The following is a 15,057-nucleotide window of genomic DNA, read 5'->3' on the forward strand; positions in this document are numbered from 1 at the left end:
CAGCTTGATCTGAGTATCAGCGAGTCCGAGTGAGTCGACCTACAAGTGAGTTTACAGACCTATGATGTCCGACCTCATTATATGAAAGCTGTAATAGAAGAATTAAATTCCATTTAACTAGAGCCTATTACTGAAAAATTCATGTCGTGGTGCAGCATTTCAGGTTATACGACCTCTTAACATTCATTTCAGAATGTTGGAAGTGTCAGAAAGCCAACCCCGAGTGCATTTATCAATGGGCAAATGTGCATACCACACATTTTTGCAGAATCTTGGTGGCCACTCGGAGGTACGAATAAACAGCTCTGATAGGTATGGCAGCACACATTAAAAACAAAGGCGAAACTCACACATAAAGATAGACACGGATGCACCTCTTACACCTATGTCTATCTTTATACGTGTCTGCTTCGGTGTCATCCTTGATGTGTGCTGTCATAAGCTATTATGAACCAACTGGACCACTAGTAAGTCTTCGGGAATTAGCAGAGAGGTTTAGAGACACAGAAGGTGCACTTGTTTGTGTTCCACCCTACTACGGGCTGTTTGTTTGCGCTTCCAAATTGTTACGATAAATTTGTACCAACCCGCCTGCCTGACTACCACCCTCCTGAAATTTTCATCTGATCACCCTGTTTGCTCGAATTTTTATTATGATGCTGTCAGCTGCATTCCATTCCATACATCAGGTGCAACACTATAGAACCTTGTGAAATTTTTGGCAGTGCCTGAGCACCTAAAATTGTGCAGTGATGTTAACATCTGTAATGTGACTTTTTTTTTTTCATTTTTAGAGTGAGTAATAAAGATGCTTTGTGCCTCAGAAATAAACAAAACACTGTTATCTATGCAGTTGTCAATAGACTTTTCTAGATTACTTAGTGTCTTTTGTTTTGGAACTGTGGCCTCCATGGTTAGCTCCAGTAGCACGTGGCTGGAGCCAGTCACGGAGGCAACATTTACAAAGACAAAATCTAAGCACGAGATGCGTGGACTAATACATTTTGCTGACCACGCATCTTGCATATCTTGCAAAGCGTTGTACCTGATGTATGAAACAGTGCAGTTAAGCTGCCCTAAGAGCTAATATTTTTATCACAGTCCTTTCTGTATGTAGTTGGAACAAATAGATTGTTTGATGGATTGATTGACTGATTGATCTTTTTTTGCCCAGCCCTGCGAGTATAACACAGCGTGTCACATTGCTACATCAAGTGTAGCAATGTGAAACGACGCAGTGCTTGTGTCGGCATAGTGCCCTTTGCCACGCTTTGACGTTCCCTTAGTGTAATATGTATTCTTAGATGAGCTTGCACAATACCAGATAGAAAAGTTTGTATCCATGACCACTTCACTGCTTGCCGGCTTGATTGATTAATTGACTGATTGACTGACCATATTATTTTTGTGTGCCCCCATCGCAGGCTGCAGAAGTCCATTGAGCAGCATCTGCAGGGTGTCCGTGAGGAGAGGGCAGCTCAGGCTGCCTTCGAGGAGAAGGTCGCTTCCCTTCGGGAAGGCCTGCTCGAGATGGAGAGGGACATCGGAGCAGCCCCCACCTGCGGGGATGATGAGGATCAGGTCCAGAAGAATCTCCAGGTGCGTGGACATAACCCTCACTTGTTGGCTTAGTCAGCGCATGTTGAAAAAAAAAAGTTTTAAGGGTCGCCTATGCTATCACTAAGGCAACTCGAATGTGAAAGTCTCAGTGACAGTGCATTAAGGGGCCCCTAAACTACTCCAAGTTCAAAGATGAAGAGAACAGTATCTTTCTCGTCTTTACTACTACTCACTCCTATAGGCACTATCTTTTCCTTACCAACCCACGAAGCATGTCAGCATTAAGCATTGTGCCTATCAGGATTTTGTGTTTTTTTGCTCTAGGCTATAATATCTGCTAGCACAGTCCCTTTTGCCTTCCAACTATATAAACGCTGTGTGCTCAGTAAGGTTAGCCAATTGTTAGAGGCACTCTGGTCCTGTCACCCCCATTCCTTCCTTGTGGGTTGTGTGCAAAGTTAAGCCTTTCACTCGATGAAAGAGTCCGAGTTTTTTTATAGCAAGGATTGCTTTTTGTGTTTAGGGGACTTGCACTACCTCTTCTTGTAGATTTAACAGACAAGTTTCTTATTGGGTTCTGTTCTTTATCACTGTAAGGCTTTCTATTTTACAGCTCGCATTCCCTTGCACCTGTCTTATCCACACAAGCCCTTTCATGTTTTCCAGCACGCCTTTTTGCCATCCATATCACATATTAGTAGTGCCATCATCTGTGTGCATGTCTCCCCTCCTGTCTAGCTTCCCAACATAGGCCAACAGTATGGTTGAAGATAAGCACGTGAATAAATAACGAGAATAAGTTCATGCACAAGAACGCTAACTGCGTTAATTGGATGTTCATGCTGGTGATAAACAGTGTGAAAAATGTGTGGGTGCATTTCGTAGCTTCAGTGTACGACAGTGATAATTAAGATGAAGGATGTGCAATCCTTGTTTAATCAGCGAAGCAGCTTGGATTGTAAGAGAGGAGCAGCTGCATAAGTAAAGCATCAGTCACTCTGTCTGACAGAGATCTCAGTTTCTGGGAATGTCTGGGTGTGTCCAGCAAGCCTCTTTATTAACCTTTCTTTCTTTTTTCTCGGTGTTCTTTTGCTGTTTTTTTATTAGTGCAGCTGTTTCCTTTGCAGCTGTTCTCACGCATAGATATGTAACGCGTTCTCGTCAATAAAATAATCAGTCGGAAGTCTGTGATTGTCCAGCGTGTCCGCTTTTCGTCCAGACATTTTTTCGTGCTGCTCGCGAGATTTCATGCGCTGACAAGCCTGAAAAGATTAAGTTCCATTTCGCAAATCACGCAGATGCTCCGCGAGCGTCTCAGCTTCCTGGACCGGGAGGTGCGAGCCACATCCCGCTCGGCGCACGAGCGTTACAGCGAGCGCCGGCAGGGTGTGCCAGAGGTCGTGGAGCAGGCTCTGGCCTCCGTCGAGCTGCTCTCGGAGAACGTGATGGCCGCCCTCGAAGGAAAGGAGCGCGAGTTCAAGAAGGCTCGCACCGCCCGGGCCGACTACTGTGAGGGCTCCAAGGCACTGGCCGCGTGGCTGCAAAAGGCTCAGGGGATCCTGCAACGAAAGGGAGATTCTCCGGAAGTTACCAAGGAGAACCTTGTGGTGAGTCCTGTTTTGTTTTAGTTGTGAATACTTTAATGGCTTCTAGGAAGGCATTGGGCCAAGTAAGGAGTTACAATTACGTCAAAACAAGACAAGCATTATATGCGCAGGATAATGTCATGTGGCAATGTAACAGTCAATGCAAAAATTAAAATTAACATGAAATGCACGAAAATGCACTTGGTAAATATTAAATGAAGATCATATTGCAGCCAAGAATTTAGTGAAATCTTTCCTGGTCAGACAGAATGTTACCAATTAAGTTATGGTTATTGATAAAGTTAAAGAGATCAGTTTGTGTTTCAGAACTTGCACAAGTCTTGTGCTCGGTCCTGGGCACGCTGATTTTTACAAAGTTACAAGTTCATTGCTCACAATGCACTGCAACTGGGCAGTGTTCATAATGACAGTGTTCATAATGACTGCCAAAAGTTCGCACCAATTATGGCAAACAAACCATTCATTTTTCCGGAATTTCTTTTTGGAATAGTTTGCCTTCCGACATTAAAGTATGCCGTTCCCTGAAGGAAATTAAATCGAAGTTAAAAAATCATATCATGTCAACTAACTAGCCTGTTTTGCTGTTTCTTAATTGATTCCTGTTCATTGTGAGTTGTGTTCTGTAATCATTTGTCATTGAAGTTAGCACGTTATTCTTACTTTTAAATTGTTTCTGTGAGATTACAAGGGTATATTCTTACTTTATTTGTTTCAATTGCATTTTACTGTAGCTCTGTCTCCCTGCTATGTAAATCACAATCATTCTCAATTCTACATTGTACAAGAGGTCCCCTTGCAGTCTCTGACTATGGGACCTCTTTCTGTATATCATGCACATGTATTCTTCTTCATTTAGCACAATAAAACCTTCTGTTCTGTTCTGTTCTGTTCTGTTCTGTTCACACTGCATTGTGAACACAGCACTTGTACAGGTTCCCAAATGTCAACTGATTTGAGAGTAATAACACTGTACAAAATTGCTATAAGTTAAGTTATAATTACAAAATTGGTAGTTCAGAGACACATCGGCAGTGTGTTATGTTTCATGCAGTGTTAGAGATGTCATATTTTGGTCTTGGTGCTTGTTTCCTTGGTGGCAATAAAACAATTGTCTTCCACCTTTCCCACAGGCCCTCAACGCCGAAGTGCCCGGAGTGCGCCGGGACGCAGAGCGTCGTGTCGTACAGAGTGGCAACCTTGTTGTCGAGTGCCTGGGCGACACCGAACAGGCCAAGTCGGTGCGCGCCACCATCGCATCTCTTACTGACCAACTTCAACAGGTAACACTTAGTTTTCACATGCTCACTATCCATTATATGTGCAGTTGCCGATGTTGTCCTCGTGCCTCTACATTTTTTATCTCAGCATTGACTAAAGCTCTAGTAGTACGCCATGCTCCAATTTTAATGTTACCGCTTATCTTAGCAGAGTGAATTGCAGGCACTGCTTACTCTGTGATCAAATCACGGATTCACAGTTATATTTTTATAGCAAATACTGGTTCGTACTTGAGTACTCGCTTGATTTTATTCGTGAGACTGAAAACGACTGTCAACAGTGTTGCCTTTATTCTGAACAGAAATAATTGCACTAAATGGGAAAAATATGCATTGGTCTTTTAGAATCCTCATGATGTGATCAGTTACAGGTTGAAATGTTTCCGAACATCAATACTGCTGTTCAATTGACCTGTGCCATTGTGCGTCTATTAGTGCCTTGGCAGGCTTTAGCATGATGCTATCTTCTAGTACATTACTTCCAAGTACCTTCACTGTTGCAATGAATTTGTCAATAGAATGACTCTGCAATACTCTATATGCTACTTAACCCCTTTAATCACTTCTTCATCATCATTTATTTTTCCTTAAGGGCCCCTGACAGGGTATTACATAAGGGGAGGAGGGGGTCGAACAAGGATACACAAAGGCAATTCTAGACCGAGAACATAAAGTAGGTTAAAATTCAAGAATTGAAATTACAGGGCAATAATAAAAACAGAACTCATTATACAACTAATAGCATGATTAAAAAAAATGAGGGAAAGGCAACTGTCTACACAGAAATTACGACGGTGCGGTTGTAAAATGAGTTTCTAGTAAGGTTTTAAACTTCACAGTATTTCGTTCGTTGGCTAATGCATTTGGAAGCCGATTCCAATCCTCAGTTGTTAACGGGCATGAAGTGTTTCTTCTTGGGCATCAAGTGTTTACCGTCTTTCCAGCTTCTTAATGCTGGTTAGGCTTTCGCTGTCACTGAGTAAAAGCTCTGACTGCTTCTGTACAAAGGTGGAGTCATGGATCCGGGAGCGCCTCAGCGAGGTAGAAGATGCCCTGGAGGCATGGGCCCGCTTCCTGCAACTCCACGAAGCACACAAGACGTGGCTGGACACAAAGGAGCTGGCAGTGGCCAAGCGTCAGCCACTTAACACACTGGCCGTGGCAAGGCAGTGCCTGTCCCAATGCCAGGTGGGTGTTTTGCCACGGTAATTCAATGTGGCATCCACGGCATTTGTGTAGTAGGGACTTAAGATCTGGCTGCAAGTGAGGACTACCTAGTTAAATTGGATGGAGAGCTTTTTTGTTTATAGTGGGATTATTTAAGCACGCAGAGATGGACAGAAAGGGCAGAACATCTGCTACGCTTTTCGGCGACGCCTGTTCCACATCAATATTTACACTCAAACCTCTTTATCACAAAGCCACATCTGACATAAAAATAACTTAATATATTCGAAAAGCTGCTATGCACAAACACCTTGATATAACGACGTAAGTGAAGAATAGTTTTGTCGTAGACACAGTGTAAAGAATATATGTTTACAACGAATTTTTGTACATAACAAAGTATTTTCTTGGCAGATCTGACTTTTTTATAACGAAGTTTGAGTGTATATACGTAAGTATGTATCTATGACAAGAATATTCTTAATTTTCTTAGCTTAACCAATAATTTGTTACATCCATGCTCGTGATAGTCTTGAGCTTCGAATGTAGAGCCAACCGGTTCGAGAAATCTGCTGTTCTGACCTCTAGCACTTCTTCTTCATTCCAGGAGGTCAACCGGGACATGGCAAGCGGCCAGGGCCAGCTGGCGGAAATGAGCGGCCTGGTGCAGCGCATCGGGCGCTCCTGCCACGTGGGGCCGCTGCTGGAGAAGCTGGACGCGGCCGAGGAACGACAGCGCAACCTCGAGGGCCGCCTCGTCCAGGAGCTGGCCCTGCTGCAGGAGCTGGTGGAAGAGTGGGAGCAGTGCGAGCGCAAGGTGCGTTGGACGGTCGTCTCCCGCAGGTTGTCCTTAGCGGGCCTCCTACTCGTTGAAGCTGGAAAGTTGACTTTGTTTAACTAGGCCAAGGAAGCCTTTCTGCTCGTCAAACGCATGTTGATCGAGCCTTACCACATGCTCTGAGATTAGGCTCTGTGCATCAATCGAACTTCTATCATCCTGCACAGTAGAGGAGTTGTCTTCGTGAGTTAAATGTGCTCCTGGCATGCCTTACTCCTCTGTTGCGTTTTTAATTTGTGCGTGCGCATTCCTGTTAGTGCGTTGAAGCGCTTACTTGTGAGTCGGCACTCATGTCATCAATACTCCTTTCCATCATTTGCCGCATGCTGCTATTTCGAAAATGTTAACCTGAAAGTTTTTCCCACCTCGCAGTTTTTAACTGCAGCAGTATTGCTGCTACCTAAAGTGTGTCACGTACTGATCACGCATAGAAAGTATTTTATTAATGTTATCATTTCTTGCAGCCAGCAATGCAAGAGGGGTAGTGATCTGTTCGAGAGTCTCCTGAACTCTTACGAAATACTTTTGAGTACTTGCTAGATCTTTCCATTTAGTGTTTTGATGGCCTCGCTGCTTGTTTCTCACTAATTGCATTCTTGACGTTGTCACGGAGGCATTGTTTCATTTCTATGGGTGACTGTTTTTTCATGACATTATCACCTATATCAAGTTGATGTTCAGTGAAGACGTTCCTGCAGGTTTGAAATCGCCGAGTCTATAAAGAAGCTTCAAAGGACACTCCGTAGTGGAGGGGACGGAAGCATTCTCCATTTTCATTTGTAAAAGACGCTGCATCAAGCTTTGTTATTATTTTTATTTTTTATTATCATGTCTCTTTAAAGGACTGTCTTCACTATTTCTGTGTAAGCTGCACGGAGAAGGTGTGTTTAACTATGTCTGTACAAGAACGCAAGCGTGCATCTCGTGAATGTGTTCTCGTCTTTTGAAGGCCCGTGACTGTCAGACATGGTTGGAGCGAGCGCGCTCATCTCTCGAGGCGCCTCAGCTCCGGCGAAAGAGCCTGCGTGACCAACTAGCCCTGCGTGAGGTGAGTGGTGTGGTAGAATCGTTTACACATCCACACTTAAAGTTCCACAAGTATATAGTTTCACAAATATAACTCTAGGTCATAATGTTTCAACAATACAAATGAAACGCTAAAGGAACTGACAGTAAATTTTCGTGAGGCTGACAACGAATTTTTGTGCACTGGCAACAAATTTTCTCAACTGCAAAGAAAAGCAAACTAGTCAGAGTGCCCACTGCTACTGTGGTAATGCAGAAAATGCCGAAGAATGATCAAAACTTTTCTATCAGCATGGCCCGTAGAAATAGTTAAATCCCATTATAACAAAGTTCATCAGGCATGAAAATTGCTCTTATATCCAGAAATTCATTATAGATGTATATTGATGGCACTGTTTTAGTAGCAAAGCTCATTTACCTATTTAGAACCGACAACCTGTTATATCCATATTCACTACACCGAAGTTCGACTGAAGTCATGTGCTGAAAAGTTGCTGGAAACAGTGACGAGCGAGCGCTAGTAATTATTTGCCTGCATTATTGGAATGGAGTCAGATATGCCAGCAATGATATTGAGCACTTACAGAATTTATTTACAGCAGGATTAGTTGATGGCATTTTTGCCTTGCAGGGCGCCAAAATTAGCGTACTCACTCAGAAAATTACATTTGTGCTAAAGCACTTGGAAGTGCTATGCCACGCTATGAAGGACACCATGGCTAGTCTAGATGCTGCGTTGCACTTGCTGCCGCAAAGGCAGTGTTGTCTGTCCGCATAAAATTTTTTTTCACTATGTAAGACGTATGAAATAAAGTTGAATTGTCTATACAGAATGAAGGTCCCAGTACAGTATGAAGGTTGCAGTTTTAGTACCAATTATAGTGGCATACTATGACTGAGTGTGCGTGCGTGTGCTGCCGAATGTGCTGTGTTTCTCTTTCCTCTCTGCTCGCTATCTTTCATTTCCCCCATCTCTCTCCCATGCACAGGGTAGCAAACCGGCTGCCCATAGGCTGGTTAACCTCCCTGCCGTTCTTTTCCCCCTATTTTTCTTCCTTCCTTATAGTGGCACCAAATAACAACAAACTGCGTACAGTAGTTTGAGTGCCTCGGTCACACAGGGTCGAAGATCTTTACGAGATGACACGACACATTGTTTCTTGCAACTTTCTGTGGTAATTTCAGAGTGTGATCCTTACTGACATTGTGAACGGTGTAAATAATTACATCACTGCAATTCGTGGTCTTTTGAATAATTCATTGATGAAAAAACTTTGAATGACACTTTCATTTTCGTTAATTTCTGCACAAGCATCTTATTACCTATTCTGGGTGGTTTTGTCACTCCCTCTGACACTTACGGCACAGGCAAGGTTTGTGAGCCATCACAAATCTTGACCAGAATTGTAACAGGTGTCTCCAATGAGTGGATCAGTTAATGAATGACAGTATGCTGATAAACCAACCCAAGAGGTCGGTCAAAGAGTAGGTCAGTCCAATAAATTGAGCTCATTAGCCTACCAGCTGAGCATTTCCTAACAACCTGCTCTTTTCGCGCACGCGATTCATAAAACAAAAATGAGCTGAACTACGTAGGGATAACACTTACAGTTGGTCGTCCTCGCAGAAAATGCTGGCGGACCTGTCCAGCCAGCAGACCAAGATGGCCATGTCGCTGGAGAAACTGCGGGTCCACCTCCGTGGCTGGTCATCGTACGCACCCGAAGAGAACGCCATGGTGGCCACGGTGCTGGAACTGTCCCGGCAACTGCAGGGGCTGCAGGAGAAGCTGGACAGCCGCTGCCAGGAGCTGTCTGCCTGCCTCGCACAGGCATGTCTCGTTGAGTGTTCGTGCGTTTGTGCTGCGTGACGTCTGTTGAGAAAGAAAAGTCGGAGAGCTGTTTTCAGATGCCTGTCGCAACAGAGGTGGTTATTGCGATGGTGCTGAAGCAAACCGGGTTAGTCTGACATATGTAGATGGCAATTAGTCCTACTGAGCATCTCTCACATTCGCATGAGGGGCCCGTAAACTGGCGTAAATCACGCTTGCGAGCACAAGAAAAGCCATAGGCCATTAATAAAGTGATACCGCAGTTCCTAAAATCAGTGCGAGCAACACTAGCAATGTATAATGCTCTCGAGTAAGGCATGTCCCAGCACCCTTTTTTTTTTATTTATTTAAGGAGTAGAGTGGGTGGTAAAGGAGAGATGGAGAAAGGGAAGTAGCTGGACATCAAAGCTCGCACGCTGCTTTTGCCGCAGGGACACTTGGCATCACTGTCGTCAATAGGGATCTCCGCGTGCGCTAGCCATTCTCCAAAAGATGCAATAAACTGTTCAAAAGTATGTGAAATGAACTTTGTTTATTGGAACATTCAAGCCTTTCATGCAGGATTTGGACGTTTTCTGTGCGGCATTCTTTTAGGCTCACTTGCTAATTGCGACAGGTCATTCAGCAAATGCGCCCCTGTAGCTCACATTCCTAAAACTTCTCATTTGCAGGCTGTGGAATAAAGCCCTTCTTTTTTTTGTGGAACTTTCAGCTTTATTTGTAGAATGCGAAATGTTCTATGTCAGTCTATTTCAATGCACAAGGTGCAAAGGGGGGAGGCACATCATTCGGTCTTGACGAACCAACTGATTCCACCACCAGAACTGGTTAATATTGCCTTGTGTCTGTTAAATTATGGGTTATATTGACAGTGTTGACTAAAAAATTGCTGTTTGTTAGTGCTTGCTAACCATTGGAAAGTATCAGCTAGTGTTGGCAGAATGACAGTAAATATGCTATATAGTGAGAGCCAACATTGGCTGTCCACTGTTATAACGGCGCCGTTGTCTCTATTTAATCTTGATCCAATGAAAGTGTTGCCTACGATGTTTCTTCTCTCTCAGGACGAGCAATATAGTCAGGATCTCCTTCACGTGAGACAGCTGCTGTCTCAATCGGAACACCGACTGAAGCTGGCTCTCGGCGCGATCGGTAATACGCCTGCGGAACGCACTCTGAACCTCAAGCTCCAGGAGGTGCGTACCGTGTCCATTTTATTGCAGCTAAAAATCTTACTGCGCGTTATTACGTGTGTACCTGCAATTGTTATTCATAAACCTCTTATCTGCCATTAGATGTCATGCGAGAATCTAATAAGAAGTGACGAAAATGAACTTGCATCTTTTTAAACTGCTTAAACTGCACATCTCTTTGCCTACATCTTCCTTCTTTCAATCTTTGCTTTCATGCTTGTCACTTTGAAAAGTAAAAAGTGCTTTTTTTAGTGCTCATAGTTTTGGCCTCTCTTGAACTTGACAACTTCTCTCCGAAACTATACTGGAGCTTTTGCGGGGCTACTCAACACCCTGGCTTGCTTATTCCCTTTCTATACTTTCGCCCAAGTCATTGCTGCTTTCACTGGGTGATATTCACCTTTGCTGCATTATTTGAGTACGTTGCAGAGACCATCAGCGAATTGAAGTGCCGATTTTTCTCATTTTACAAAGTAGCAGACAAGCTTGGAAAAAGATTGCACTCGTTATTCTGGCTGAACTTTCTTCAAGTAGCGCTGTTCTAAACAGCAGTCAAGAAAAACATGGAAGTGACAGGAACACGGCTTCATAAAACTCGGCTTATTTATTGCCACGTGGGGAGTAGCAGCCAGGCATTGACTAGCTCCTATTGCCTACAGTGGTTTTGATAATTAGGGGTGTGAAAACATTCAGGGTTTCAAATATTTTTCAAATAGTGTTTGCTATTCAATTTGATTTGTACCGGGATTTCATTATTTGAACTACTGGAACTTCCAGAAGATAAATATGATGGCTTGCAATAACAGAAAATAAATGTAAAGGTTTATAATAATGAAAAATAAATATAACTATGATAAATAGGCGTACAGTTTGCTTGGTCTTAAGTTTTGGGACATCAAAATACGAAGTTTATAGACACTTTCACTGGTGCTCCAAGCGGTCGCTGCGTGACAAGTTTGCCCGTGGGGTCCGCTGCCGGTGGGTGAAATGCTCACCTGTGATTCTGAAGAGCCAGCGGTTGACGACATTCGTTGCTTGTGGCAAAACACACCGCGGCTTCTTCACTTGTGCATAGAAGCCAGCAAGAGTGAGTTGGGCCTGGCCATAACTCCAAGTAGTAAGCTCAGTTGCGGTGTGCGCGGTCGTAATACCCAATAAGCACATCATGCTTGAACGCGAGTGCAAAGAGTCGTCCAGCGATGGTCTCTGTCGCGAGGTCCAAAAGGCAAGACCTCTAACCGTGAGACCAGTGAGTCGTCCCGAGGTGCACGTGTGCGATGTTCGCAACGATTGTGGCGCACTATGTAATCTCATGACTGAGGTTCCGCTTGCAGCTGCCAAGCTAAAGTGTAAACACTTTTCAAGTCACCATCGGCCTGTAAACACAGAGTGAGTGAGCACATCACTAAGCAGCACAATTGTCGACTGTGGCCTCGCGATGCGCAAGCAGTAGATGCTGCTCTCCCGGAGCATGCCTCGAGCGAATGGCAAGGCATGCTGGAGCAAAATGCCGGACGCAGTTATTGGGAGACCTCGAAACAAACTTTATACATTTGCTTTTTGTATGCTTGTTTTTTCTTGGAGCATCTAGCTGTAGTGGGAAATTCAAAGACTGAGAAATGTCCTTTTCGGCAAGCCTAAGTTGGTAGCATGTGATTGTGCCATTGTAAAACTATAATAAAAAAATATATAATTTAGAATCTGCTCAGGGATCATCTGAAACATTTTTTCTATAATTTTGCTTTGAAGTATTTGAAAAATACCATAGGAATATTTGAAAATTATTGAATTCGATTTGCACTCAAGCTTTATTATTCAAATTCTCTTTGCACCCAAAATTTTGCTATTCACACAGCTCTAATCATAAACATTGTAGGCTGAATGATGCTGAACTAAAAAAATCACGAGCCCTCACTTCAAGTTCACATCTTCTTTCTTTACCATCGTTCATCAACAATTCTTTGTCACTTCTCTGAGCACCTAAACTTCCACGAAAGTGTGTTGGTGCTGGGCTCGATAACCATTGTCCATGGTCACTTTCTGATCAAAGTGGACTGCAAAAACACCAGTGTTATACTGAGGTGCAAAATTATGAAATCCGGTTAGCCAGGATAAATTCAGACCCGTCCATAACAGCGCTCTTCAGTCTAATAAATTTCAGAGAGCGAATACATCACCAAAATCAGTCAGTCAGTCATCATATTAATGAGTATTACTTTTTGTCCAGTTCAAAGGAGGCCAAAGAAAGTAGAGACCGCACCGTTCGTCCTATAAAATTGACCGCCGTATAAAGGGTGGACAGTGGAGCAGCAGAATGGCAGTGTGGCTGCGTTTTGCAACCCACGTAGAAAAAAGTGCAGACGTTGTGCTGTAGACGTAGAAAAAAAAAAAGCACGTGGTGCTTGTGTTCCCGACTAGGTTGTGCCTAGGGTAGCACGCAGCTCGTAACCAACGCACTGGTTGTTTCTCTTTCCTTCCTCCCCCGGCGCCAAACATCGGTTCCCCCTCCACTCAGGCTCTTAAGGATGAGGTCAGAAAGTACCGGCACCAAATGACGCAGCTTCAGGACCACATACGCAAACTGAACCAGCGACAGCTGCCCGACGAGGTGCCGTTCAACGTCAGCACAGACACATCGTACAAACGATACGTTCGATCGCCACGTGGCAGCGCCCGCCCTTCCAGAGAAGCTACACCTGAACCAGGACAGGCTTCTTCCGGCTCACTGCCAGGTTTAGACTTCAGAGGCACGCCGTTCCTTCAGCTGCCAAGAGGAGCACACAGTTTGCCGGCTGAAAGCCAAGAACATCTTGAAGAATCTGAACAGGTTCCCGTCACCCTCATTGCCCCAGTGACACAGAGTTCAGCTCCGACAACGTCTCAGGAGAAGCACGCCACGTCAAGTGCAGCCAAGTCAAAAGATGGGCCGAGCAAACAGAAGAAAGTAGATAGCAAGGCACATGAGTCTCACGGAGCAGCAGACTCCAGGCAAGCAGAGAGCTCAAGCGACACGTCTCTGGCACCAAGGCCGACGTACGCGGAAATCCTATCCGGGAGAGCGAGTCCACAGCCGACTTTGGTCGCAGAGTCTAGTGCCGACGACGAGCCAGTTCAGCCTGAAGCCAGGCATCCTCATCCTGCAAAGGACACCAGACAGGAAGACAAAGATTCCCGCACTTCTGCGGTTCAAGTCCCAGTGACAGTGGACACACAGAGTGCCGAGAAACTGAACGGAACAACACAGTCCATTGAAACGGTGCAAAAAGAACTGTTGTCGCCAACAGGCGAGTCAAAACGGTTGACGTACGCGCAAGTGGCCCGTTTGGGAAGCCCTGTGCCCGGCTATGAAGGGGTTGTCGAGTCTAGAAGTGAGCCAGTTACCAGTGAGGACGGTTCGGGGGGAGTGCGCGAGTCGGGAGGTGTGAGCAAGGACGCGGTTGTGGGGGTTGTGCCTCAGAGAACAGGTGCCGATGAGAGTGGCGCAGGCTCGCCGGAGCAGCGTCAGGGCACCCCCTTGGAAGAGACGGCCAGCAAGAAAAAGGCCAAGAAAAAGCGCAAGGGGATGCCTGAAGAGGCAAGCGCTCGGGAACCTGTTGGGGAAGGAGGGGGTGAAAATGCTGGGCGCCATTCCGACGGGTGCCTTGACCCAGCCTCCAAGGTTTGATTCGAACAACACCTTCGCATGCCCGCCGCTGTTTTTATAGGATGAACTCCCTCTCCGAAACACCACATATCATGCTCCTATCGCCTGCCTGGTCTGCGAAAAAAAACTAATCGAGCATCAACATTGCCCCTCCTTTTTCCCCATTTGCACTTTGAAAAGCATCCCCAAAATCTACCCTTACCCACTGCTCGAAAATACTACTGCAGCTACTAATGCTTGTTATCTTTTTTTTCTTGGCGTGCTTTTCGTGAAAGAGTTTTGTAGATCTCAGTTGTGGACCCCCAACCACTACCGTTACTACTGCTACTACCATGGGTCTTTACCTCATGTACTGCCATTTGCTGCTTCTTGTGCATAGGCACCACTGATGAGAATGGCTTGTGTGTCCTGCGATACTGTGCCAGTTCGTAGGAAAGGCAATCACCGCGTGCATATTTATTAGTAAGCCTTAGCATGTCTGTGTGTGACAGGCAACAAGTTTTTCTGTTGTGTTGCATTTGCATTTGAGAGTGCCTTTGCTAGTCATATCTGACCGTTACAAAGGGACATTGGGTGGCTCACAGTGGGCTTAAACATTTTTTCATGCAATATCTTTTGCATAATTGTGTCATAACTTTGTTGTTACGAGAGTGCCACGCATGGTGTGTTTTCATCTTCTGATATCGTGTCTTCATGTTGTTTCTTTTCTTGCTCCTGTTTTTTATGGCAATACAAACTTGTACATCTGCACCACCTTTCCTTGTGTCCTTGTCTTTCTTTTTCTCTTTGTCTCCTCTCTCTCTCTTCTTCGCAACTTCCTCCATCAGCTCTTGTCACTTTCGGCTGCACACACAATGACATGCTGGAACAGTCGCAGACAAGGCCCTGACTAACGGCCTAGTATTTGGCTTACAG

At 44.7% G+C, this 15,057-nt stretch overlaps 1 protein-coding gene across 2 annotated transcripts in view; it reads left to right on the forward strand.

Annotated features, from left to right (window-relative positions):
• LOC119166998 (uncharacterized) overlaps positions 1-15,057 on the forward strand; it is a 398,724-nt gene that overhangs the window by 276,524 nt on the left and 107,143 nt on the right. For both annotated transcript variants that reach the window (XM_037418400.2, XM_075867251.1), the window contains 8 exons: positions 1,425-1,599; positions 2,859-3,167; positions 4,298-4,447; positions 5,453-5,632; positions 6,219-6,428; positions 7,399-7,497; positions 9,103-9,306; positions 10,371-10,502. In XM_037418400.2, the coding sequence (XP_037274297.2) occupies positions 1,425-1,599; positions 2,859-3,167; positions 4,298-4,447; positions 5,453-5,632; positions 6,219-6,428; positions 7,399-7,497; positions 9,103-9,306; positions 10,371-10,502 (1,459 nt within the window). The remainder of the gene's footprint in view (positions 1-1,424; positions 1,600-2,858; positions 3,168-4,297; positions 4,448-5,452; positions 5,633-6,218; positions 6,429-7,398; positions 7,498-9,102; positions 9,307-10,370; positions 10,503-15,057) is intronic.

Source organism: Rhipicephalus microplus, chromosome 6, assembly GCF_043290135.1.
Source record: "Rhipicephalus microplus isolate Deutch F79 chromosome 6, USDA_Rmic, whole genome shotgun sequence".
Lineage (NCBI taxonomy): Eukaryota > Metazoa > Arthropoda > Arachnida > Ixodida > Ixodidae > Rhipicephalus > Rhipicephalus microplus.